We start from the raw sequence: 27,528 nt of genomic DNA, 5'->3' as shown, positions 1-27,528 counted from the left end.
ACATCTTGGGCATTGAAAGAAGACAGCTGTATTGGCATTGGATGTCAAGGATCATTCAGACTAAGTTGTCCTTTTATGGCTATACAAAAAATCTCACACAGGTTTGTTATTCACTATGGAACTGCATCTATGAACATCTCTGCAAGTTCTGCTGCTCACACATGCTAGCACTCCAATAAAGATTGAGTCAACGATATGAATGTATTTCAAGCACATTCAAGGCATGCAATTTGCGTCAGTTACTCACATTGCCGACAATACAATTAAAAAAAAGTCAAGAAAAATCCCAATATTGATTATTCTGGATCAAGTGGTTTTTTGGCGCATACGCCCAAGCTTAATTGGGTGCATTCAAAATTAACAACAGAGATTCAACCTGGATTCATCCTGGATTATTTTCTCCCTCTGAATTGGGCCTCAGTTGCTATGCTAAAACAACTGGAAAGGAACAATAGTTTCTTGTCACACTACACATATTCCAACTATTTAAGACCACAGCCTTATGAGAATGGTCTTAGACAGTTTGTCACATCTTCTTTCTGGCTCCCAGCCTACATACACCTCATTCAAAACTCTCTTCACCATTCTGTCCACCCTGGTCTTAGGCAGGATCTTGAAGAAACTACTTTAACCAAAAAGCTATTCCCCCTGGAGTAGGTCATTTATTTGTATGGATTGTTTTAAAAGACATTACATACAGATATGTTGTAAAACCATTGCCCCACTGATGCTAAATAAAAGGAAAGGAAAACGAACACTTGTGTGAAAAGGGATAGTTAGAGGACTCCTACCACCTGGTGGCTGGCTATAAAAGTACACATGAAATTTCAGTTGCTTTTCTTCACCTTACCAAAATATCTTGAACTTTGCGGACAGCAGTGTTTATCTGCTCTCGATGATAGGAAAATACACTCTCCATTTCATGGCTGCAATCTGAGCAAAATGAGGGGGAAAGAAGAATGGGTACATAGCACATCCATCTTCCCGCACGACCCTCAGTCCATTTTCCGATGGAAGTTTTGTATGTTCCAAATTGCCCCACAGTTATGAATGATGCAAACTCTCATTCACATGGACAAACAAACAACAATACAATGCAAGGAAAGCTACAAAGTACAAGGCCACTCAGAACAGCACCATTTCACATGTGTTTTGAATCTCTTAGAGCCATTAGATAAAATTGGGTTGTTGCCTCAAATGGCACATGGTTACAGCTGGCAGCTAAGTAGCCTAACTCCTCTCAGCTAGCCTGCTGTCCTCAAATGTGGTAAAGGATAGATGTCAGAGCTGAAATAGATTCAGTTTCCAGCCTAGTTGGATTTTCTGCATGGAAATGGAGGAGATGAGAGCCAGCTTGGTGCAGTGGTTTGAGCGTCATTTCCCTCTAAAGATTTTTTTTATATTTCTGAAAACCTTGGTATTTTCCCATGCCTTTTATACTTGCTCTTTGAGAGCCATTTTGACTATATAAGATTCAGTACTTATTCAGAGAATGTGTTAGCTAATAATATATGCCATTATATATCATGGATGGAAAACCTGTGTCTCTCCAGATGTTTTGGGATGCCAACACCCATCAGTCCCAGCCATTCCAATATCTTGGGGTGATGGGAGGTGCCAAACAAAACCAACCTGCAGATTTCTAGATTTATGACCCCTACTGTACAGGATCCTTATACAACTGTTTTATAAGAGAACGTCCTCAAAAGTTTGCTTTATTGGGATTTGCAATAATGATCAGTAATAGTATGGCTGCATCCACACTGCAGAAATAATCCAGTTTGATAGTACTTCAACTGACATGCTTGGTGCTATGGAATTCTGGGAACCATAGTTTTGTGAAACATTTAGCCTTCTCTGTCAGAGAACTCTGGTGCCATAACAAAAAACAATTCCCAGAATTCCATAGTATTGAGCAATGTCAGTTAAAGCGGTTTCTGCAGTGCGGATGTGGACTAAATGGAGTGGAATAAACAGCCAGTAAGCCAAACTTCCCAGCAAACTGAGAATGCCCCAGAATTAAGGAGGATCAGAGAAACCTGCAGAACAATATAGGAATTAATGGAGAAAACACATGTTTATCCATTTGGGTCTTAGATGAAACTGCTTCTCCCTGGCTCAGAAAGTTTTAAGTTCTAGAACAATGCAAACTCCTTTCACTTTTTGGACAGGGGGGAATGCTGTTGCCTCTGCTTGGAAAAGTGTCACTTCCATTACCTCGAAAGGAAGGCCTTTGGAGTTTTTCATTATGCCAGCACCGTTTCATGAGCCTGATCCCATCATCCAGCTTTGGCACATTATCTGTCTTCTCCAGATCTTCTGTACTTGGCCTTTGGCCTTGAGGAATGAGCCTACTGATGAGAGAACTCATATTGCTGGGTGGGAGATCTGGATAGGAACAGATAGGTCATCAGTAAAAAGAACAAGCAGCCTGGTGTAGTGGTTTGACTGTAGAACTTTGATTCTGGAGATCAGGGTTCAAATTCCCGTTTGATCATGGAAACCCTCTGGGTGACCTTGGGTGAGTCACACACTCTCAGTCCCAGAAAACTCCATAGTAGGGTCACCATAAGTCAGAAAAGACTTGAAGGCGCACAGCAGTAACAACAACAATCCACAGAAGCACACAGATTTGTACATTCCTAGGCTTGTATATTTGTATATCCCTAAAAGCCAGCGTGGTATACTGGTTTGAGCATTGGACTACAACTCTGGAGATCAGGTTTCGATTCCCACCTTGACCATGGAAACCCACTGAGTGACCTTGAGCTAGTCACATACTCTCAAGCCCAGCTTTGCCCTGCTTTCCTCCCACCAAGGCAGCCAAGGCAGCTTGCAAAACATAAAACAGAAGCTGGCTAAGATGTACATTACAAAAGTAAAAAACAACAACGAAACTATTAAAAGCAGATAGTTAAAACCCATTTAAAATACATTTAAAACACAATTAAAAACAAATGGGACAAAAATACATCGCACCTCTATCCACACTATTTCACCATATGATTTAAAATTCAATCAAATGCCTGCCCAAATAAGAAGGTCTTAAGCTGCTATGGGAAAGAGTAGAAAGACTATTCTATATTGCACAAAGAACATTTATTCAATTTAGTTGAGGAAAGAAACTTGGGGAAGCTATTCCCAGTATCCCCAGTGAAATACATTTCCCGGGACTCTTGAAGAAAACAATATCCATGACCATTGAATGATGCAAAAACAGTCTAAGAGCACCTCTGGACTGTCTGAAAGGTCCATGTTTTTGTTCTTGTTCTTTCCAATTTTACACTGGGTTACAATAAACTGACCTGGGCAGCTGGTATAAATATATATATAAATTTTTTAAAAAAAATCTCTGACTGTACCAGGAGCTTGCAGAAAATATTCTGGGATAAACAAAACATGTATGGATCTCCGAAACAAAATTGGAAAGAACGGGAACAAAATCTGGGATTTTCTGATCTTTTTAATCAGCCTGGATGTGCCTTCAATTTTCAGTGCACTATACATTGTGTAACCTAGGTAATCCTACATGGTCACTAGATAGTCATGATCATGGTTCTCTTCTCAGGCCTCAACGGGGTACATTTGAAAGTGCAACAACAACTATTTCTTCCCAACAACTATACTCTCAGGCCTGTCTGATTGTGGAAACTAAGCAGGGTCACCCCTGATTAATAATAATAATAATAATAATAATAATAATAATAAATTTTATTTGTATACCGCTTTTCCATAGATCAAAGCCGTTTACGGACCATATAAAAACCATTAAAAACATCTCATAAAATAGATAAAATCCACTAATACAAATTATACAAAATCTGAACACAATCATTCAACAGGGTAAGGCTTGACAGAAGAGGAAGGTTTTGAGCCTCTTTTTAAATGTTACCAGGGAGGTCACAAGACGGAGCTCCTCGGGGAGACCATTCCAAATTTGTGGGGCTGCCACTGAATAGGCCATCTAGGATGTAGAAACATGTTTGGAAGATGGAATTTCCAACAAGTTCTTCCCGGACGTCCTGAGTGTGCGGGGCGGATTATATGGGGAGTGCGGTCCCTCAAGTAACTCGGGCCCAAGCCATTAGTACTTGGATGGGAGACTGCCAATGAATAATAGGTGCCATAGGCTATATTTCAGAGGAAGAAACTGGCAAAATCACCTCTGAGGATTCCTTGTGAAAGAAAACCCTATGAAAGGAATGGGGTCACCATAAATCAACAGGCAACTTGAAGACACGTACATACATGCTTTATGAATAACACTCCTACCAGGAAGAAAGGAACCACAAGGGAAGGAGCAAACTCACTTGAATAAGGTTCTTGGCCTGATAACAATGACCACATGAGGATCCCATAACTGAAAGAGAGAGAAAAAATGGATTAGAGACAGAAGAGAATACCTCACCCTCAGTAAGGGTCTCTCTCTTCTTCCAGAATGCCATTATCAATGGTTTCACTACCTGAGCTTCTAAAGTGTTCAAAGAGGTAGGGAGAACCAATGCTACAGGTTGTGCACAAAGGAAGACCCAACCCTTGGAGTAGAGTTGACAATTGTGAGGCAAATAGAATGGAGTTGTTTGCTGATATGGTGATTTTTATTGGATCTACCTTGTGGATCTTCTGCTCCTTAGTGGTGACCTTTGAGTGGGAGGTGACATTAAGGACTTTTTTACATCAACCTGTTGTCTCGCCACTATCATACTAATTAAAGAATGGAAGCATACTGGTTTGGCATAATTTCTTATCATACTTTTCCCCACAATAGCTCTTTCACACTTCATGGTCATGTGATCTGTTTTCTACACTGCTAAATGACACCTTCCGGGAAGAATGGCTGGACAAATTATTGTGACGCCAACCATCTCCTAAAGCTGGCTGCAGTATGAATGTGCACACAGTGGCCAGCTTCGTGAAGGTGTTGGCCATCACAATCACTGCAAGAGGGAGAGGGACAGTGGGAGAAGAGCAGAATCATGCCCACTCACGGCCTATAACTGCCTGAGAAGTGGTACTGCAGCAGAAGGAACCTACTGCACTAAAGCAGTAATGGAGTAGCAATGAAATTGAGAGTCCATCAACCAGTTTTCCTGTCAATGAAAAAGTGCACTATAGTAACAAATGGAATGCAAGGCAGCAGCAATATGGACACAACATTATATGATAAGTACCTGCCAAGATGCTTTTATCCTGTTAAATTTCCACTATTCTACCCTTGTTTGATAAAGTCCTTAGGTTGCCAGAGAGGACTCCTGTACCTTTATTATTTATGCAGAAGATATAATTTTAGCAGCTGTTACTTGTTATCTGCTTGTATGACACACTATGCCTGCTGAAATCCCCTCTCCCACACAACCAATAAAGTTACCGGAGCCCTCTCCAATTTTCAGTCTGGTAACCCTAGGTGGGACTATCCCTAGATGAATGGTACAGTGCGGCCACCTCATATGCGAACACATATGCTGAAAGCCACGCTGGAAGAAGCCTCGGTGCACCCCAAAAAGGGGTAATGGTGCACGCGCCGTACCACCAGCACAAGCCCCATTATTTTTAATGGGTCTCAAGCATACGCAGAATTCCCCTTATGTGGAGAGGTCCAGAAAGGATTCCCCCACATAAAGGAAGGGCCCACTGTACTAAGGATAAATGTACCTATAGTCGGCCCTCCTTATAGGTGGGCTTGCCTTCCGCAGCTTTGAGCTCACACAGAAGGCATGCCAAGGCAGAAATAATGGGGCGCATACTCAGCCTGTGCACTGCTGTGAGCACACGCCCCATTATTTCCTATGGCGCTTGAGCATACGCTCTTTTCCCCATACACGTAGAGGTCCAGAACGGATCCCCCGTGTATGGGAAGGGCAGACTGTATAACTAAATAAACCTATAACTAGCAGCCCCAGTGCAGAACACAGTCCTCTCACCTGTACACATCTGTACCAGGTGTTGGCCTATAGTTGAGATCAGCAAAAGCCTCAGGTGGCAGGTATTCCAATGTCCCACCATATCCATCTTTTTCCCCAGAGGCTTGACTGGCACGCTGAGTTGTTCCACGTTTGAACTTGGATAGTCCAAAATCAGCCACCTGAATGGAGGAGGCAGAGGTTAGGATATAAGCAGCAGTTAGAGAATGAAAGATACCTGTTTAATTATAAGTCACATTGAATCTCAGTTTGGGGGAAAAGGTAAGCTATAAATAATGATCACAGCAATGATGATATGGGGACAATGCCCTCTGCTGCTCCCCCACATATAGCTACACCCCTTCCTGACTTAAGGGAAAGGGGTGAAGCAGCTCACCTTGGCATGCAGATCTGCATCCAGTAAGATGTTGCTCAGTTTGAGGTCGAGATGTAATAACGGAGGGCTGAGGCTGTGCAGGAAATTCATTCCCAGTGCCACTTCATAGAGGATGCGAAACCGGAGGGGCCAGGGTATAGAGCTGACTTGGCCCATTAGGGTTGATAGGCTACCGTTTTCCATGTATTCCATCACAAGGCCTAGACTAGGACCATCTGGCTGCAGTTTGTCTACAAAGAGGCCAAAGAGACGCAGAACGTAGAGGAAACGTGCTTCATCCATGGCCCGAGCTTCGTTCAGAAGTTCCTCTCGAGTGAAGCAAGTGCTGCTGCAGGACAGTATAAAAAGAAAAATGTGAACAAACGGTAAAAGCACTGGACAGTCTTGAGGCTGCACTGTCTCTGATGCTGACTTCAAGTTGGGGCTCTCCGCTTGACCAATCTGATGACCCTGACCCTGCTCAAATGGTAGTTCCACAAGGGGGAACTTTCACTGACTATAACAAGGATGAACACACCCAAGACTTTGGTGTTTTAGGCCAGATACAAACGGGCATGAAGCTCTGTGCTCGCTCCAATTTTAGGGTTAGGGACTGTGCACCGACCTCACGGTCCCTAACCTTGTACAGCACAGTGGCGCAATAATGGTGGCGTCCTGTCCATATGGGCATCGCCAATTTGATGTAAGCAATGTGTGGTGTCCACACATTGCTGCACGTCACTTATGTCACAAGTGCACCACTGGCGCACTCGCTACGTCACTCTGACACCACAAAAAGAACCCGGAAATACCGGGTTCTTTTTACTCTGGAGTGACAGCGCACAGTTTGTAAAAACGAGCGCCGGAAGGCCGCTGTTTCTTGGCAGTCTGTACTACACCTTAGATGCCAAGTCCATGACTGACTGTTACCCAAGTTTATCCACTTGCTGACATCATGTTTGTGGTCCATTCCTTGATCCAGGTCAAGTTTTTTTAGAATGCCCTGGTCTAAAGATAGACAGCTCACCCCATGATTTCTCTTGAGTTTCTAGGAAGACTAGGGTCCTGTCCTTCTGGGCCAAGTAAAATGTCCTTCATCTGTTTCCCACAGCAAGTAGTCTTGACAAAGTAAACTCAACCCATGGTTCTGGTGAACTGTCTCAATGACATCTGGCCAGTTCAGCATGAAACCCGCCATATATCCCCTCTTAAAAATAGTGTAAAACCTTCACTGTTTTCTCTGGAGCTTCCTTGAAATTCTGGAGCCTTTCATTGTGATGCTGGGCAACTGTTTACAACACTTCCCACTGTGCCACCCAGTGCTGCCACTGTTGTTGCAAGTTGTTCACTGTAAGGTCAGAACAAGGTGCCCACAAAACAAGTGACTAAAGGCAGCGGTGACAGCATCATGTGGCACAGCAAGACACACATGTGAACATTAGCTGCCTAATGTTTAAGAGAAGTGCCCAAGGTAACAAGGGGATGTCAAGGTAGCTCCAGAGCCAGAATACTCTGGGCTGCTCCAAGAATTACCATGGAAATGAGAAACTGTGGATAATAGCAAATCCTACTGAAATGAATGATTTCTGGTAGAAATTAACCATAGAGTTGCACTGGAGGACCTTGAGATTCCTAGATAGAACACCCCTCTAGGTATTTCTAGGTCCCCCTGTGTAACTCTGTGCTCACCTTCTGCCAAAAGCATAGCATAGAATCACACTGGAAGACCTAGAAAATGTATAGAGAGAATATATATTTTTTAGACATGAGTAAGTGAAACCATGAGTACCAGTCCTGCAGATATGGTGGGAAGTCAAACTATAATTTACTCTTTCTCTATACAGATGGTGCTGTTTCTGCTACATAAGGACTGGCACTTTGAAAAGGGTTTCCTAGTTGCCCTGGTGGAGCAGTGGTTAAATGCCAGTCATACAGCCACAGCATTGTAAGTTTGATCCTGGAGGGCTCCAAGGACATCTCAGCCTCCCATCCTTTCATAGGTCAGTGGGGGCAGTTGGCTTACACATTGTAAACCACTTAGGATGTGCTAGTTCGCTGATAAGTGGTATAGAAATGTACTTGCTATTGTTATTAATATATAGAATTCTCAGTAGTGATTGGTGGCTCCAATGCCAGTAGGGTGATGAATCTGCTCTGGATTTTAGTCTCAATTTTAGTGGCAGAACGCTAACCTCAAAATGAGTTCCTCACATTGGATATAGTCCCAAAAACACAAAGCAGATTTCTTACTCTATTGATATGGGAGCCATTGGCTATTACCAAGGAAGTCAAGCCCTCTCATTGTTGCAGAATTCAGATATGGCTGGAACAAAGAATGCAACATTTAGTTAATTCTTTCTCAGCTAACCCACCCAACCCTCCAACCCTTGCCACTACCGGCTAAGAATCTTTACTGCCACATCAATCCCCCAGTCTTGGTGCCGAGCCCGGTAGATGTCACCGAAGGCCCCTCGACCGATGAAGTAGAAGTCCTTCATGCGCTCGCAGCTGATCTCCTCATAGAACTTATTGGGAGCTGCCATCTTTCCAAATAGCCCTCTGCCAGCAGTGAGGGGTGTCTCAGTTTTAAATCATGCTGAAACCTGTCTCAAAAGAAAAGAGGTAGCTTTGGTGTCACTAAGAAGAGAGAAATCACCTGTGCAAGTGAAATGCAGAGGCTGACAAACATGCCAAGATATAGAGAAGATATGTCTGGGTTAAGATCCCTTTCTCAAGTCAACCCTGAAGATCATTCAGGAGCCACCCCTAGTAGATTTGGCATCATGTACCTCAAGTATGGGTACAGCTCTGCAGAAACAATTAATTTGTGTTTAGTGACATTTCCTGCATCTGCACTGCAGAAATGATGCAGTTTCGCCCCTTTAATAGCCATGGCTCAGTGTGGTGGAATTCTAGGATTTGTAGTTTTATGAGATGTTTTGCCTTTCCTGTCAGAGAGCTCTGGTGCCACAGCAAACTACAAATCTCAGAATTTCAAAGCCACAGCAGTTAAAGTATTGTCAAACTGTGTTATTTCTGTAGTTCAGATGCAGCCCATAATGCAAAAGAAGGAAATTAGTGACAACAATGTTGAAGCTCCATTCTCTGCCTGGCTCAAAATTGCACAAGCACACGCATCTTCACTCTCTCCTGGCATTTTTGTGTGCTGACATTTCACAAGAACAAAGCACATCACCTTTGCGAAGATCCAGTGAACCCCAGTGCCAGTTAGGAATGGATACACAGGCTTCAAAACCACCACATTACTTAGAGTTGGCAGATCTCCAGTTTTCATGGGTCATCTCCAAGGGGGAGATGAGGGATCAAATTCTCCCATTTTGGTGGACTCGACTCTGAGCAAGAAGAAAGGGCTGTGTGCAGAACTCCAGTTCACCTAATGCACAACAGCTTGCTATACTGTAATTTTGCAAGGCACCATCAATTTCTTTCTGCAATCGGCAAAGACTCTACAGTGAGTTCAATGTATTTACCTAATTTTTTCTCCTCCCCACCCCCCATAATTGTTGTGGTGCCAGGGCTCATCCTCTACTCTGCTCTGTATCCACTTTTAGGCTATAAATAAGTAAGCAAATTAAACAATCCTTATCCTGTCTCCTCAAGCAGGCGAGCATTGGCAGGTGGTATTTAATGCATAATGCTTAATGGCATGACAGGGGGCATCCCTAGGTCTCAGATTTTGCCTCTGAAAACTCAGGGCCTAGGACAGTCCTGAACTGGCAATCCTATTCTCTCTCATACACACAAATAAATCAAGCGTTCTCCTTTTACAGGGCTGCTCAGCTTGGGATTTGTCCCCCATCCTGGGAGAAACATAGCCATTTTCTGACACATCCACTGGTCCCCTTAGACCTGGCTACCTTAGGACGACAGTCTGCTCAAACCTATTGCCATTCAGATGCCGCTAGAACTAGCTGAGGATGATGGGAGTTGTAGCCCAAACCATCTGGGGGATGTTATGTTAGGTAAGGTGTGACTAACACATCTGAAGCTTTGAAGGCTTTATTTATTCCTTGCACCCTGAAAATAGTAGATTTCATCTCATTTTGGACGGTAAGCAGAATCACGCCTGATTAGTACTTGGATGCCAGACTATTAGGGAATACCAGGTAGATGTGGTGGTAGGGAGGATTCTGCTTAAACCATGGAGAGAAATTGCTGCCATTGAAAATTGATTATACTAGTCTAGATAAACCAATGGTTTGACCCAACAGAAAGCAGTCTCTTATGCTCTTATATTTTGGTGGGTGGAGGAGAGGTGGAGATGATAAGTTATGCGTGATAAGGAGTAAGAGTAGAGGAATTTTGGGGTTTCAGAGGTTTTGGAGCTCAACTCCTAGAAGTCCCAGTTAGCATATCCAATGGTCAGGGGGGGGGGGCGCTCAATCAGATTCTTCCCTCCAACATCATAGCATTTTGGCTGAAGGGCAGAGTATAAATAAATAAATAAAATAATACCTGTCAAGCAACCCAATTTGGTAGGGATAGGCCCCATTAATCCTCTGCCATCCCACTTTGTCAGATGCTTTTAAAATGTCCCAGTTTCTCTCCCCTCCCCTGTTGCACCTTTGTCCTCAGCTTACTTCAGTTTACTGATGCAAACTGAGTTCAAAGTGCAAAAGTAGTCTGCACTCAATTAATTCAGCAGGGAAGAAAGGGGAGGAGGGACCATGTTGCCTTTCCCAGGTGGCTGAAACAAAAGCAAACGGCAGCTGCCCCTCCTAGTATTTCTGTTATTCCTCATTAAGAATGTCTGCCATCTTGACCACCTCTGATGTTGTTGGCCACATGTCCCCTGGCTTTCATCTGTGAAGTATTGGGTCATCTGCCAGCATACAATTCATGAGATGTTGGTGATGGCTGGTGACTAGGTTGGGTAACAATTAGATCAAGGATGGGCAGATGTGAAGCTTGTAGCATCAACTTTGTTTTTCACTCCAATCCCAAAGGTTATCCCAGTTGGAGCCATGGGAAAATTAGTGACTCAGCAAGTCAGGCTGAGAAGGGAGACAGAAATTGCTTCTTGCAAAATAGAAATTGCTTCTCTGAGCTCTTCCACAATTCAGGAATGTGTTTTGAGGACAAGAAATGGAGCATGCAGTCTATTCCTTTTATGTGCACATGGTTTTCAGAACCCTGGAGCCATCTTGATTTCACCATCTAATTTAGAAGGGGGGTGCTATTCTTAATAGAAATGGGATGAATAATAATTATTTTTTGCATTGTTGGTGGGGGGGAAAAGGGTGTCCCAGGACAGGAAACCCATCTAGATAAAGGAGAACAGCTGTGAGTTATTCCACAATTTTGCAGTTTGCGGCTTCTTTCAGGACAATTCATTGGCCTGGAAATTCATGTGGTTTCTAGCATGCAGAGAAAAATGTTTATTGTGCAGAAACCAGTGTGCTTTATACAAAACAAAACTCCCAAACAAACACCAATTTCTGAAATTCTGCAGCAAAACCACATGTATTTCTGCACAAATAATTTGTCCCAAAGGTGTCTCAAAGTGTAAACAGTGATCGATCAGTGCATACAATTACCAGTATTCTCTTTCAGTGGGGAGAAAGCAACAGGAGTTTTTCAGACCTGCATGCAAGGGAGAAATAAAAGGAAGATTTGCAGCCCATATTAAGCAATTGGAAATCACAGGAGCCTAAATACCTTTAAAGCCCCAGTTCCTGTCTGATCTTGGAGGCTTAGCAAGGTTGACCCTAGTTAGTACTTGCATTGGAGAATGCCAATGAATGCCAAATTCTATAAGTTATATTTCATAGGAAGGAACTGGCAAAACCACCTCTGAGTATTCCTTGCCAAAGAAAACCCTAAGAAATAAAGGGGTTGCCATAAGTTGACGGGTGACTTGAAGATATATACATCTACAAGCAAATCAGAAATCCTCGTGGTTCTACTGAAAATCATCTGTATATGGAGCAGTAGTTCTCAATCTCATTACCCAACCCCATGATTGATTAACAAATTAATGGAGAAGAAAAGGACCTCCTCCAATCCACAATAGATTCTACCTAAACAATAAAAACTTCCTGATGGTGACAATGGAATATGCTGCCTTGGACTCATGTGGTGGAGTCTCCTTCTTTGGTGGTTTTAAACAGAGGCTGGATGGCCCTCTGTCAGAGGTGCTTTGATTTTGAGTTCCTGCATGGTCGGGGTTGGACTGGATGGCTCTTGGGGTCTCTTCCAATTCTATGATTCTATGATTACTGAATTAAATATAAGTGTTTTGAAGCAGTCTACCAATCATTCTTAACACACACCGTTCCAGATGTGTTGTACTACAACGTCCATAATCCCTACCAAGTAGGTTCATTGTCGTGAGGGGAGCTGTGGCCACAACAGATCTGGAGAGAAGCAGATTGGATTGAAAAATTCTGCAGGATATAATTTATTTCAACCTGCTCTATTAATTGATTTTATACATGGCTTTCCTTATCCTTGCTTCAGCATCACAACTGTCCTGTAAGGTAGATCAAGCTCAGAGAGTACAACTAGTTCACAGGCAACTTGAAGGCACATATGTACACAAACATAACAGTAAATAGTTACTGTTGCCAGGCCAGGACTATTCCCCATCAAAACCTAAGATCTGGACTGGCTTGCTATGATGTCACAGGGGGAATGCCCTGGTAATGTCATAAGGTTGATATTATAAGATGGGGCCCCAGAGAGAGCCACCATGGTATAGTGGTTTGAGCGGCAGACTATGACTGTGGGCAGCAGGTTCAAATCCTTGCTCAGCCATGGAAATCCACTGGGTAACCCTTGGGCAAGTCACACTTGCTCAGCCACAGAAGATGGCAATGGCAAAACCCGTCTGACGAAAAAAACCCTCTGTCGAGAAACCCTGTGATAGGTTCATCCTAGGGTGGCCATAAATCAGAAACAACTTAAAGGCACACCATCACCACCATCACAACAACAACAGTCTGGGTGAGATCATTAAGCATCATCCACAGTTACACAGAGTCTCAAATTCAATTAAAACACCACCACTAAGTATTGAGGAACACACACACACACATACACATATTTACATACACAAGTGTGTATGTGGGAACCTTGTCTTGAGAGGACTCAGCTTCACCCAGTGAACCATTGAAAAGTGTTCAAGCCCTGACAATCAGAGCCAGGCCTGTAGATCTGGCAATACTCATGCAGCACCTTAATATTAAATAATTTGAAGTCGAAGGCTTTCACAGCTTGCATCCGTAGTTTTTTGTGGGGTTTTCGGGCTATGTGGTCATGTTCTGGAACAGTTTATTCCTGATGTTACACGAGCATAAACTCTTCCAGAACATGTCCACATAGCCTGAAAAGCAAGCAAAAAATGATTAATTATTTCTAAGAGTAACTTCCCAAACTCTGCTTGGAGCCCCAACTGAGCATGATGGAGAAGACAGGGCAAGGGAGGGGCAGGAAAAGCAGCTGGCTCCTTCATTCCCTGGCCTACTAGAGTAACAAATCTTGGAAATGCTCTTTCCTTTCTGATTTCTAAATCTGGCCACCGCAGATGCCCATGACTTTTCCAAAGTGACATGGGCCACCACTGTCAGAAACCCTGATGTGGTGAGATTTCCGGCACCAATGGCAATTATGATGCGCCTGAGCTATGTGGGGAGAAAGCCAATAGATGAAGTTAAGGCTGCCAACACTCTTTCCCTCCTTCTCACCCATCCATACACTTTCCCCATAGTTCTACACCACACTGTCAATACCTCTCTTTTTCTCTCTCTCGCAGTCTTCTTTTCAGGGCACCAGAGTTTTGACTTCAGGCCTGGGAGAGCATGGCTGTCTTTTTCTCAAATTCCGCTTCTCTTCCTGCTGAAACACCCTCCAACACTGCCAGGAGTTTCCTCCCATGGCTTGGTTTCTCTTTCACAACCTCTTTGCATTTTTTTAATGGTTTCCTCTCTTCCCAGCCAGTTGTAGAAGATAAGGCTGAGCACATATTCTTTCCACAAAGCTTTGAGCCAGTTAAATGCCTTCAACTCCAACCTGCAGTGACCCATCCTCAATTAGATTGATTGAGAGCCATAACTTTCTCTGCAACACTCTATCGCTGAGCTTGGAAATACTACTTTTGACGGGGCTAAATCTCCCACCCTGTGCCAAAGATTCTGGGGACTTCACTCCACAAAGAGGATCCCCTGTCCCTACTAATATCTCAAATAAATCATAAATCACAGTTCTATAGGCATTCATCTTGGGGTTTCCTCACAAGCTTGGTGGGAAATTCCTTGTGTAAAGGGATGGTGTTGTTTTGGCTGCAAAAAAGGAGCACTGTTCAAAACATCAGCAGTAGAGAGATGGCCAGCCGATTTCCACATTTTCTACATTTTTTGAACTTCCCTTTCTTTGAGCTCTCTCCAGCAACCAGAAATGAAAACACACGCACAAATACACAAACAGTTGCACAAGACACGCCATTTCCTTTACGCCTTTTATGCATTTAATTACAAAAGAACATTCCCACCACTCCATCAAATACATATAAAAATATACATATACACATTTATATATATATATACTGTATATATAAAACACCAACCATCCCTCCCTTCAAGAAAACATTTTGGAGCGTTTTGATAACCCAGTTTCCCAGCCCTACGGCTTCAGTCCAGAGCTTGGAAAAAATCCTGGTTTTGGACTACAACTCCCAGAAGGCCTCATCCAGCTGTGTCAGTGAGGCTGGGGGATAATGGGAGTTATAGTTCAAAGGGGATTCTTCTTTGTCCCCTACAGACCTTGGAAGCACTGATTGACAACTAACATTGTCACTTTTGTGCTGAAATTACATTTCAAAAGTAATGGTAATATAATTCCCTGTACCAAGTTATTACCTGGAATGTATGTATAAGGGTCTAAAAGTCATGTCAAAAATAAAGCAAGGAATGCAAGCAATGTTGCCTTATTGGTATAATGGTTTCTAGTTACTTTCCAATGCTCCTTTTAAAGGGCATTTTAGAATTTTTCATGGTTTACGTCATTTTATTGCTGATCCTGTTGTAGTAGCTTTCTCCAGCTATGGCCCCTGCCCTGCCACATGAGTCAACTAGTAATTTTCAAAAGTAACAGAAAAGTAACAAGCAGTACAATGTAACACAACAGGTTACTTCTTCAACACTGCCACAAGCAATGAAGTTATTATTAATTATTGCAACGTATAATGAGAATTAGGTACTTTCCAAAGGTAACTTTCCAAGTTCTGAAGGGTTTTTCTCTCTCTAAGCTCTGTTCCTATCACCATCCCAAGGGCCAAGATCCTAGGAGGTGCATTCCCCAACTTCAAAGCACCTTCTTCCATAGCGTGGCACATTTCATTCCCTTCTTTAGGGTTCCCTCATCTTTGCCAGCCTCATCCCAAGATGTCCATTTAAAAAGAGCAAGCAAGATTAATATCTTTAGTTCAGGTAGAATCATAGGGTTGGAAGAGACACCAAAGGCTGCCCAGTCCAACCCCTGCTATGCAGGAACCCACATTCAAGGCACTCCTGACTCATGGCCATCCAGCCTCCCCAAAAGGAGACTCCACATTTTCTTTTGATTTGATGGTGATTTTGCAGCTTTAGCTATGAGGCACAAAACAAGTGTTGATTTCCAACAATTCCTCTTCTCCAAGATAATCCAGAGGGTGAATCAATCTTCCACCCTGCCCTGGAATTCTGAAACCATTCACACTATAAAGTTAATAGCACTTTGATCCCACTTTTTACCATTCTTGCTGCATCCTGAGGAATCTTGAGGCTTGTAGTATGGTAAGGGGCTAAGAGCCAACATGGTGTACTAGTTTGAGCATTGGACCATGACTTTGGAGAGGAGGGTTCCAATCTCCATTTGGCTATGGAAACCCACAGGATGACCTTGGAATCTCTCAGCCTCAGAGGATGGCAATGGCAAACTCCCTCTGAGGAAAGTTGCCAAGAAAACCCTGTGATAGGGTCACCTATCATAAATTGTCATAAGCTGGAAATGACTTGAAAGTACACAACAACAACAAGAGGCTAAAGCTCTCTGGGTGTGAATTCTAAATGCCCCTTCTTAAACTGCTAATCCCAGGATTCCATAATTGCCATGGGAATTAGAGAGGAATCATAGTGCCATAACAGTGTAGTGTGAAAAGGTGAAGCCATAAACAGTTAAAAAATGATATTTCAAGCCATTCACTCAAGGCAGCAGAAATATGATGGTGGTTGGAGGTCCGTATGTCAATGAGGTGGTGAACCTGCTCCAGCTTTTAGTCTGAACTTGAAAGTGAGGTGCTTAAAAGCTATTCTGGGGAATAGGGTCAGCATTTGGATAGCTCCTTTAAAGTTTGCCCAAAGATGCAGAGGATTACACACTCCACTGACATGGTGTTTGCCAGAATACTATATTCCTGGAGTATTGTGGTCTCTTTTCCCAACGACAGTGTTAGTTGCCTTCCCACACATGGTCCCCATTCAGCACCTGGTGCCACCGCTGAGGTCAAAACAAGGCACCTAACCACTGGGCACCTTGTTCTGACCTCAGAGTGACTCGCACCCACAATAGCAGCACCAGGTGATGAACAAGGACTACAAGTAAAGAGGCAGCCACCCATTGTTGCTGAAACTCCTCTGAAAACCTTCAGCAAAGGGGGAGTTATTAAAATATGGCTTATGGGGAGGAGGCCCCAAATTAGGTGCAGACATCGTGAAGACAGCCCAGACCTGATTTGGGGGTTTGATCCTGCATCTTGTAAGCAGGATGCAGCAAACCTGGGGGGAACACAGGTTAAGTTGTACTAAAAAAAAAAGTAAGTCTTGGTATCCACTGGGGTTTGGTTTTAAGACCCCTGTGGATACCTAAATCCATGGATGCTCAATCCCATTAAATACAATGGCATAATAAATTGATGTCCCTTATGTAAAATGACAAAATCAAGGTTTGCTTTTTTGGAATTTATATAAATATTTTTATAGATATGGAGGGCTGACTGTAAGTTTTGTGCTACCAGATGGTGATAAAATTCCACCCACTTACATGCTTGTATGCCTAAACAAAAAGCCAAAAATGTTGGTCCAGTTCCTTTCCCTCTGGTGTCAAATCTTTCTTTTACTGAACAACAGCTTATCTTAGAAAGAACACCCTCATGTTAAGGCAACTCAAGCACATCTGGAACAGTGAGACTGGCAAGGATGAGGACAGGAGACTAACTGCAATTGTTTTTCAGAAGGATCAATGCACCACAAAAGATGGCACAGAAGAAGGGATCTGTCAGGGTGAGAGTGCTGTATGAAGTGAAAAACAGGTTTAAGCAATCATTTCCAAACAGAATCGCTACCTAGCAGTTTCAAGGTATCAGCCAAGGAACACAAGCAAGAAAAAGATGCCAAGATGTGTTCCAGTGTGTATGCTTCGTCAACATAAGTCACTTAATGTGGGAAAAGAGAAATGCAAGAAGAATTAAAGGGTTCTTCCAGTCTATCGTAAATTTCAAAGCACTGTCCAAGGGGCTGAATCAAACCACCTCAAAAGCTTCAGTACCTGGGACAGTGCCTTTAAAATTTGGACTAAAAATCAGAGCAAATTCTTTGTCCTGCGGGCATGGAGACACAATCCCAAAGCAACTCACTTGATTTGCTTCTCTCAAGTTCATGCATGAATCGATTAGGAACAACTTTGCTATGTGAGCCTCTCAGGTTGCCGAAAAGATGACCCAGTGGCCCACACACTGAATTTCTCTTTTAATTTTATGGTTATTACTACAGGCTGAATCTTCTTCATCTGAAATGTGTGATACCAGATGTATTTTGGATGGGAGTGGATGGGTTGGATTTTGGAGTACCTGTATTTGCATATACGTACATAATGAGATATCTTGGAGATGAGACCCAAGTCTGAATGCAAAATTCATGTATGTTTCCAGTACACCTTATCCACATAGCATGAAGTATTTTGAATAATTTTGTGCATGAAACAAAGCTTGTGTACACTGAACAATCAAAAGGCAAAGCTGTCGCTACCTCAGCCACCAATTAAGAAGTTTTGGTTTGGGGGGGATTTCAGATTTTGGAATTCTGGATGCTGGAGACTCAGCTTGTATTTACCTTCACAAGGTGTTAACCTAGTGTGGTGTGGTGACCCTGGATTCTCAAAGGTTATGCCAGTGGAGCACAAACTATTCCAGATTCTGCCAAGCTGGCAAGGCTGGCAAGGTTTTTGACTAGTGCAGGGATACACTGATAGACTGCATGTCTGCCATCTGAGGACCATCCTAGCTAAGCATGGAGAGGCTTCCAACAGAAATCTGGCTATGGTGCCTCGCTGGCCACAGCAACTACAAACACATGATCACAGTGGGAACAGTTGCAATGTACACGGTTGGAGGGACCATGTGCACAGATGAAATCACACATCTTCGAGGTATTATCTTTTACAGAAATGGGCTGCTGAAGCAGGTAGAAAGTACTGTCCAAATCCTCCAGACACCATATACAAGCTATCAGAAAAGTGACAGACCTTCAGAGACATATCAGTATTTTCAACATGTGTACTAGGAGCTGTGCTTTCTACTTGCATTGGTGGCTAGTTTCTGTTTTTAGAAACTAGAAGAAACTCAGCTGTCAGAGTAATCTTGTAAACCTTTTTCTTTTTTTAAAAAAAAAGTTGCTAAATTTGTACTTACATTTAGGGCAATTTCCTATAATCTGCACAAACAAGAGAACATATTCAGCAATGGTGGCCATGACTACTCATTATTGTCCTATGTAGGGATGCAATTCTTTCTGCTGAAGTTTTTGAAAACCATTTACAATTTGGGACTTGTTCTGTGCAAATTTAGCACATGGGATTCTTGCACAGAAAATAATATCCCTGTGCAAAAAACAGAATTGTCTGTGCAGAAAATGCTATAGTTATGATCATATTCTGGGGAAAATTCACCTTCTTTTTTTAAGCAGAAAAGCTATTTTCTGTACAAGAAAACCCAACATTAATTTTGTGCAGAATAAAACTTATGATAGTTGATCATTTTCTCAGCAGAGCTTCTCAATGTGTCAACACACTTTTTGTCACTGGGGGCTAGAAATTTTGCAAATATTCTCAACATTCTTATCAAGGAGCCAACATTGCAAAGACCCCAAGGGTCCCACCATTTGAAAACCACAGCTTTTAGGCACAATGGCTTACACCACCAAGAAGAACTTGCCAAGCTATGATAGTGGAAGATGAAACTCTCAATATTACAGAAAAGGCCAAATAAAAATGAAAGGTGGTTTGGATGGAAGGACAGAGTGGATGGCATGGTGATAATGTGTGGGAAAGGACAGAAAGAGGGAGTAGCAGAGAAAAGGCCAGATAGTTATACAGATAGATGCAACAATCCTGTGGATGGAAGGTTTTACTCAGGCAACCATGCTGGGAAAGGTTAGCACTTGAATCCACTGCCATACGATATAGAAGGATTTAAAGGGGATGATGACTGAAGGGGTTGGAATAAAGACTCAGGTACCATAAGAGTCAGTTGTGCAAGCCCACTTTTGGTCCAGAGTCCAGCATCTCTCTTGATGCTCAGATGCTGTAGAGTGACAACAGGTGAAAAATATGGAACAGAACAATGGTGGCTCTTAAGAGCCCTGTTGATGGAGGAAGAAGATTTGGCAAAGGGAGCCCCTGCTTTTATCCATCCTGGTTATTCTGAGATATGCTACATTTTATGGAAGCATCATCTTATGGAAGCACCAGCAGAAACAAAAAGGAAGAACACATGAAAGAATAAGTAGAAAACTCATGTATAAATATCAGGGTCCCCATAAACCAGCATGATAGTTGTTTAGGGTAATCTCTCGATGTCGCTGACTTTCCTCTGGCAAGACAAGCTTCCAATTAATTTGAAGATATGAGAGTCCTGGGATGCAGTGGTTTTTCAACTCCGGCCTCCTTCACAGGGCGGCTCGGGGAAGTCGCTCAAGTCCCTGCCGATGATCTCGGTTACTGTGAAGAAAAAGCAAGGCAACCAGCCATGAGACGGAGATTCTGAACGAAATCTCATTATGTTGGTGCAAAGTGTGGCCACTCAGGGCTCAAAGTTTTGGGCTCAAACTGCACCTGAGATCTGAACTTCCTAGGTGGTTTTAGATAAGTAGTTCATAATTTTAAAGCCTTTGCCCCAACACTTGGAATTGCAAGATTTTCCTACTAGTAATATTGCTGAGGGCATATCACTCAGGGAGCACTTGATGTCTGGCTTTCTCAGAGCTTGGAAGGAACTAGTTACACATAACAAGTTAATTACGACTACAAATTGTTCACCATCATCTTAGCGGAAAGACTAAAGAATATACTAATCTCCATTATCCATAAAGACCAAAAGGGGTTTATCCCGAAAAGACAACTGAAAGACAACATCAGGAACATTTTGAATCTAATTGACTACCACGAACAGCACAATGAAAAGAAACTAGCTTTGTTTTTTTATATATATTGAAAAAGCTTTCAATACTGTAAACTGGAATTTAATATTTAAAATCTTAGAAAAAATGGAGATGGGTGAAAAATTTGTAGAATGGGTCAAAACAATTTACACAAATCAAACCGTTCAGATACTTATTCAAAGATAAAAAATAGATATTAATAAAGGAACGAGACAAGGGTGCCCATTGTCACCATTACTTTTCATAATAGCATTTGAAATATTACTACAAAATATAAGAGTGAATACTAAGATCAAAGGCATAATAATTAAGGGCACCAAATAGGAAATCTATCAACTCTCACTTGAACCTCACCACCCATGATGGGCTGGGCAAAGTATGACCTCCAGTACCTCTATGTCCTCTCCCAATGTTAAAATACAAGTCTAAAAACTCTATCTCAAGTCAAATTTGGGAAACTGGAAGGGTATTGGTGGCAATTTCTTCCTCCCTCAAAATGAAACTTGTAGGGAAGGGGGTTTAGAAATCTTCACACTCCTAGCTTTACCTTCCTCCAGTGTGATCCCATGGATGGGCAAATTATTCTGGAAACCACCACCAAACCCTGACTTCTCCTTGGTGCCATGTTCCTCAGACCTTGGTTCAGGATCTGTCCATTCTGAAGTCCTCTCCCTGCCACATGTTTCTGCCTGCCCTGGTGGTTGAGGGGCAAGCTGTGAGCTGGGGGGCTGGAAGTGAGGTGGGCGGCAATCCAGAGCATGGAAGTGGGGCAGGCTTGGTGGAGTGAGGAGGGGAACAGAAAGATTAGGCCCCCTGTAGGCCTCATTGGTGGGGAAACGGAAGGTAGGGCTGTAGCGAGGTGGTGCTGGGAATGAGCATGAACTCCACTCGGAACCATAAGGAGAACAGGGTGGAGAATGGTCAGGGCCATAAGGGAAGGGTGGCCCAGAGGGGGCAAAATCCATAGGTCCCTGGCCTGACTGTGGTGGGAAATGAGCGCTTGGAGAGACATGGGAGAAACTACGGTGTGGGGAGTCTTGCAGAGGTTCTTCTTTGAAGATCACTGGAGAAGAGAAAGAAAAGAGTGGGGTATGAAAGGTGAAAACAACAATGGGACACCTGGTCCTCACCACATTCTGCATTCTCCTTTATCTTCCATATGTGCTTCCACTTACCAGGTAAATATTTGAATGCCTGAGCTGGGCTCCTTTTCCGGCGTCCATTGGAAACGTAAAAATATGCCTGAACAGGTCGTGACACTCGCTTGTTGTTGTATTCCGGGACTGTGAGGGTCAGAGAGGCCTATGGGAGCAGAGAAGGTTGAAAAAGAATAACTGAAAATCATCACATTAACCTTTTGTTTATCTGGAGAAGAGTCTATGTATACTCCTCAGCTGTGTTGTCCAGGTAATGGGTCAGCCTATTATCACAAAAATTCAAGTTGGAAACCAGAGCAGATTAACCACCTTATTAACATATTTCCTATGTCAAAGATATGTTCCAAAACCTTGGATTGCCCTTTTAAAGTTTGACTTAGCCCAGGAACAGATTCACGTTTCGCTAACATGGAAATCACCAACCACCACTCTCTTTCCATCATCCCCCTTAACTAAAAGGCATTCCCTTTTCTCCATTCAGTACTCCATACCAAAAGCCTCTCAGTCACATTCCTAATAGGTAAATCCAGACCATAGTTTCCCTGACAACATCTTGCTTTCATGGAAATGCCCCAATCCAGAATTCTCACCTCTGTACTTTTCAACCGATTCACGTTTGCCTCCTCTTCCCATTGGAGTTTTCCATCTAGAACAAGCAAACAAAAATTACTGGTTCACTGCCATAGATGGGAAAGGGCTAGAAATGAGACCTCAGACAGCAATGTTGAGATGGGGAAAAGCTTAGATCAACTTAGTACGTAGCTCTCCATCTTCCATACATGCTTCTACCTACCAGGAAAGTATTTGAAAACCTGAGATGGGCTCTTGTATTTAGTACAAAGAGACTACTGTGGAAAGCTCACAATCACTGGAGATCAGGAATGTATAGGTTTTCCTTCTTTTGTTCTTGCGTGTGAAATGAAAAACATTTTCCCCCAAGCAAGATTACAAGCATTTTTGCACATTTTTCAACAATCTTTTGCATTTTTGTTCCCCCCCCCCCCCCACACACACACACTTTTTTTCGGAAAAAGGATTTTTGTGTATGCTCGTTCTTGTTGTTGTGTCCCTGTGGGAAGACCCACAGTTTGGGGGCAAAGTACATACTGTATTTTCTGGTGTATAAGACGACTAGGTGTATAAGACGACTCCCAACTTTTCCAGTTAAAATATAGAGTTTGGTATATACTCACCGTAAAGACTACCTCTCTTCCAACGCACACCAAATAAAAATTTAAAAAACATCAGATTTGATTTCAATATGGTAATTTTAATCCAAATGCTTATGACATGAAGGTACTTAGCAGGAAAACCTGTTGTATACAAAGCCCGCAGATGCTCCAATCTGGCTCAGTAGTTTCAGCACCCACCCTATAAGATGAAAGCCGGCATATAAGACGACCCCTGACTTTTGAGAAAATTTTCGTGTGTTAAAAAGTAGTCTTATATGCCAGAAAATACAGTATATTTTTTTATACCAAACCATTTCCTGAAACAGTTAAAGATTTGTAAATATTCAGAAAAAAAAAACCTTTTGCAAAATTCTCCTATCTGTGTTATTCTTCCCAGTTGGGTTTCCAGAGTGTCAGGGAAACCATTTCTCAACTGGGAAATGAACAGTGAATATTCCTAACAGCTACCAGCAGGCCACATACCCACAGTTTCAAAGCAATCAAGGTTCCAAAGTGAGCCAAAGGCAAGTTGGAAGGGTAAATTATAATTATACATTGCTTACCAGGGCCGCGTTCAATGAAGACAACCTTGGATTCAGGCAGGAAATTCGCACCGGTGACCACCATCTCCTCCCCACCGTGGACAGAGCAGGCACTGAGGTTGTAGTTTTCCACTTGAGGGAGCTCTTGAGCTGAGCGCTGGGCTATAAGGAAAAAGCAGAGGAGGCAGCAGGTGAGGACAAAGGGAGCACCTTGTCTCAGGAAGACCCAAAACATTATGCTGCCTGAAGTAGAGTTGCCAGGTTTCCAAAGAAGCAATAAGAGACAGTCAAAAGTCATGGTGAAAGAGCTTATCCAGATGATTTTTAAACTGTGAATTTTAAATGATGAATTTTAGATGTGGATTGTTTTAATACATGTACATCCTATTTGTCCTTTTAAATTGATTTGTGTTTTAACTGATGTTGTTTGTTTGTTAATTGTTGATGCTGCTGACCTTGATCCATGGAGTTATTATTATTATTATTATTATTATTATTATTATTATTATTATTATTGCTACTAGTAGTAGTACTACATGCAGGGTTGGCAGTAGGGAAGCAGAAAATCTGTGTTCTTCAGTATCAGATGGAAGTATTGATTTTGAATTAAATTAGCCATGTGTGTTGCTGTAAAAGTTAAGATATTGCTTTCAGTGAGCCTGCCCCATTCGCTGGGGTTAGGGATGCAGAACTCCCATGAAAATGGGAAAACAGCAAATAAAAAACAAAGAAACACTGTTTCTTTTAACCTGAGAGAACACTTCTCTAGGAACCTTTAGGTCCTCTAGTACAACTCTGTGCTCAACATCCACTAGAAGTTAGCTAGAGAAATGTACTGGAGGACCTACAGATGCATAGAGAAGTATTCTCTCTAGGAATCTCTCATAGGTCCTCCAGCACAACTTCTGTTGAAAGTTGGCCATACAGTTGTGCTGGAAGACCTAGAGATTTCTAGACGAAACATTAATCAAATTGGTGAATAATCCAATCTGAAAATGTCAAAGCCACAAATGTGGAGGGCTGTTTATTCAAAAATTACGCGAGGCACACTTTTCTGTCTTTGTGAAAGACCACACCCCAAAATACAACGGGGTTTGCAGGGGTTGGGGGCAATCTTCTTCAATCTGCATAAAAGGAAAACCTTTCCAACATTTCAGTCTTCATGAGGGGAACTGTATCCCTAAATATGGGACTTTTTAATTTAGAGGAAGGAAATCTTGCTTAGGTTTTGAACCTTCACAACCCTTAGGATACCTCCCAGGCCTGCAAAGAGACTAGCTTTCTGACTATGGTTGGCTAGATTAAACCAAGTTGGTTTAAACTAAGTGACACTCAAAGGCTTTTTAAAATGTATTTTATTTCAAAGTCTGGCTATTTTTACTATTTTCCAACCTTCCTACTTCGACAACAATGACTGTTTGAATTTAAACAGTGCAAGAAATACCATTCAGAAAAAAATCCTTACATTAGCATAAGTTCAACCCAAACAATGAGCTTTAAAGAGCATTTTTAAAAGAACGATTATTATTTAAACTAGTGGCCATAACATCTGAACTGAATTTTGCTACTTAATTTTCTGATTTAGTCATGTATTAGTGTGGTCCCACACGTTACTGCAAAAAGAAAAAAAACTGGTTTAGCCAAAAACAGGTTTTTGATTTGATTTTGTTTTTAACTGTTATTTTCCAGCCCTCTTTCTCACTCTCGAATAAGAGACATTCCTTAAAATAAGGGAAACCTGGACCCCATAATTTCTAGCAAATAATAGTGTTAGCTCTCTCAATCCCCCAGTTCCTAGGTTTTTTTTTTAGTTGACCCCCTTCCACTTTTTCCTTCAAAACCTATCTTTCCTATGATACTATGAACCCTCATCCGCTATTGAAACCAAGCCTAAATACACATACCTGAACAAATTGCACACCATGAAAGTGCATATACACTGTAGAAACAATGAAGTTTGACACCACTTTCACTGCCATGACTCCATCCTACAGCATCCAGGGATTTGAATGCTGTATCGCTCCTAGACTATGAAATGGCCTGCCGGATGAGATCCGTCATATAACCTACTTTAGGCGCAGTACAGATTGCCCCTTCAGATGCAGCCTGCACCCGCCCTTTTCCACGCTGGATTGGGAGCAGAGCAGCCTCAATGGCAGTCCTGCGGCCCCAATCCAGAGTTTTTTGGGACCACAGAGAAGCGGCAAAATGCAGAAAAGGGGTGTCCTTGGGGCTTCATGCCCCCAGACACCCCAGGAGCCATAGCCATGGGAGAAAGGGGCCACCCGGCCCCTTTCTCCTCGGCATTGTTCATGCAGCCGTTTGGTTGCTGTGGGAACAATATGCACATGCCAAAAAGGACCTGCCTTGAGCAGCTCCTTCTTTGCGGCGCCGTAATCAGGAAGTGGCGCCCTTATGACGCCACTTCCTGTGTGCGACGTATAGTTGCTGCGTGGCACTGCCAGCATTGTGGCAGCTCCAGTGTGGATGGGAGGTCGTCATGAAGATGGTGCGGTCATGTTCTAGGGTTAGGTACCATGCGATTGCCGCGCGGTCCCTAACCCTAGAACTGGCACCGGTACGCTGCATTTTGGCAGCCTGTACCACGCCTTAGACAACTTTAAAAAAGCTGTTAAGATGGATTTCTTCAGGCAGGCCTTTCCTGAATAGATGCCCGGTCACCAAAGAGAGAACGTAATGGACTGATCCCGTTGCTGTTTGCCTGTCCATTGTTGTTTGTTTGCTTGGGTTTTTTTTTTTCTTAAACTGTTATTGAAATTTTTAACATGTTTTAATTGTAAAGTATTTAATTCTATTTTAAGGAAGGGAAGGTTGGGAGATATATGTATAACTCTTAATGCTGTAAGCCGCCCCGATTGCCTGGGTGCAGAGGGGGCGGGATATAAATAAATGTTATTCTTATTACTATTATTTGTAGCTTTGTAAAGTAGCAGCACTCTTTGGCAGAGAAGGCAGAAGCCCCTGTAAAACTACAGATAATCCCAGGATTCCGTAAGATGGAGCTACAGCACAGTTGCATTATTTCTACAGTGTAGATGCAACCTACATTATTGGTATACTGGGACACGAAAACTCACTGGGTGATCTTGGGCTAGCCTGACCTACCTGACGGGATTTTTGCAAAGATAGAGAGAAAGAAAACCATATTCATTGGAGAAAAGCCAGGATATAAATTTAGCTCACTGAGCAATCAGGTAATACCCATAGGTGGTACAACAAGGCAACTCTTTCCTGACAAGTATTTCTCCACTACATCCACTTCAGCCATTGGGATCGTATAAGGTGAGGCTGGAGCCACCATCTTTGATCCGGGCATTTGTCTCCCTAATACAAAGCCTTCCTCACTCCCTGTTACATTCCCACTGGCTACTCACAGCACTCGATGGGCACTGAGGCCGTCTGGATAGAGACCACCTTGCCATTCCCTTGTGGCACATGGACCCGGAAGACCAAGCGCACTCGTGTGTTTTTCCGCCCAATGTCCGTCTCGCCCTTGCGCAGCTCGATGTCTGAATTCCGCAACTTCAAGATCCCAGCACAGTCGATGCTGCCATGAGACAAAGAAAAGGCCAAAGGCTTTATCAAAAGAAGAGGAATAAAACCAAGGGGGAAGATTTTTCAAGATAGATTTGTGGGACTAAGAAAAACGTACCTTCTTCCTAGAGTGCTTTACTTTTATTCTTCTCTGCTATGATGAAAGCTCTCCTTCCCTTCAATTTTATTCCCCAAGTCTGCATCTGCACTGTAAAAATAATCAAGTTTAACACCACTTTAACTGCCATGGCTCAATGCTATGGAATTCTGGGAAGTGTAGTTTTGTGAGACATTTTTCTTTCTCTCTGAGAGCTCTAGTGCCACAAATGACAGTTCCCAGAAATCCAAAGCATTGAGGCATGGGAATTTTAAACAGTGTCAAACTGGATTATTTCTG

General features: G+C 42.6%; 2 protein-coding genes across 6 annotated transcripts in view; both read right to left on the bottom strand.

Annotated features, from left to right (window-relative positions):
• RIPK3 (receptor interacting serine/threonine kinase 3) overlaps positions 1–14,425 on the bottom strand; it is a 29,649-nt gene extending 15,224 nt beyond the window's left edge. Inside the window, exons 1-8 of one of the 4 annotated variants that reach the window (XM_042471459.1) lie at positions 14,028–14,425; positions 11,835–11,880; positions 8,674–8,883; positions 6,298–6,625; positions 5,922–6,082; positions 4,311–4,360; positions 2,218–2,388; positions 851–933 (exon numbers count right to left, since the gene is read on the bottom strand). In XM_042471459.1, the coding sequence (XP_042327393.1) occupies positions 851–933; positions 2,218–2,388; positions 4,311–4,360; positions 5,922–6,082; positions 6,298–6,625; positions 8,674–8,819 (939 nt within the window). In that variant the 5' untranslated portion in view covers positions 8,820–8,883; positions 11,835–11,880; positions 14,028–14,425. The remainder of the gene's footprint in view (positions 1–850; positions 934–2,217; positions 2,389–4,310; positions 4,361–5,921; positions 6,083–6,297; positions 6,626–8,673; positions 8,884–11,834; positions 11,881–14,027) is intronic. The other 3 variants (XM_042471458.1, XM_042471457.1, XM_042471460.1) reach the window with 3 other exon arrangements.
• Positions 14,426–16,383: 1,958 nt separating this feature from the next.
• The window catches only part of NFATC4 (nuclear factor of activated T cells 4), a 33,682-nt gene continuing 22,537 nt past the window's right edge, over positions 16,384–27,528 (bottom strand). Inside the window, exons 5-10 of one of the 2 annotated variants that reach the window (XM_042477347.1) lie at positions 26,972–27,144; positions 23,598–23,738; positions 22,453–22,508; positions 21,881–22,007; positions 21,253–21,768; positions 16,384–20,265 (exon numbers count right to left, since the gene is read on the bottom strand). In XM_042477347.1, the coding sequence (XP_042333281.1) occupies positions 20,198–20,265; positions 21,253–21,768; positions 21,881–22,007; positions 22,453–22,508; positions 23,598–23,738; positions 26,972–27,144 (1,081 nt within the window). In that variant the 3' untranslated portion in view covers positions 16,384–20,197. Of the gene's footprint in view, positions 20,266–21,252; positions 21,769–21,880; positions 22,008–22,452; positions 22,509–23,597; positions 23,739–26,971; positions 27,145–27,528 lie in introns of those variants that run through there. The other variant, XM_042477348.1, reaches the window with a different exon arrangement.

Source organism: Sceloporus undulatus, chromosome 6 (assembly GCF_019175285.1).
Source record: "Sceloporus undulatus isolate JIND9_A2432 ecotype Alabama chromosome 6, SceUnd_v1.1, whole genome shotgun sequence".
Lineage (NCBI taxonomy): Eukaryota > Metazoa > Chordata > Lepidosauria > Squamata > Phrynosomatidae > Sceloporus > Sceloporus undulatus.
Note: the sequence above shows the minus strand (reverse complement) of the source record. Positions and strands in the feature narration are given on the sequence as shown.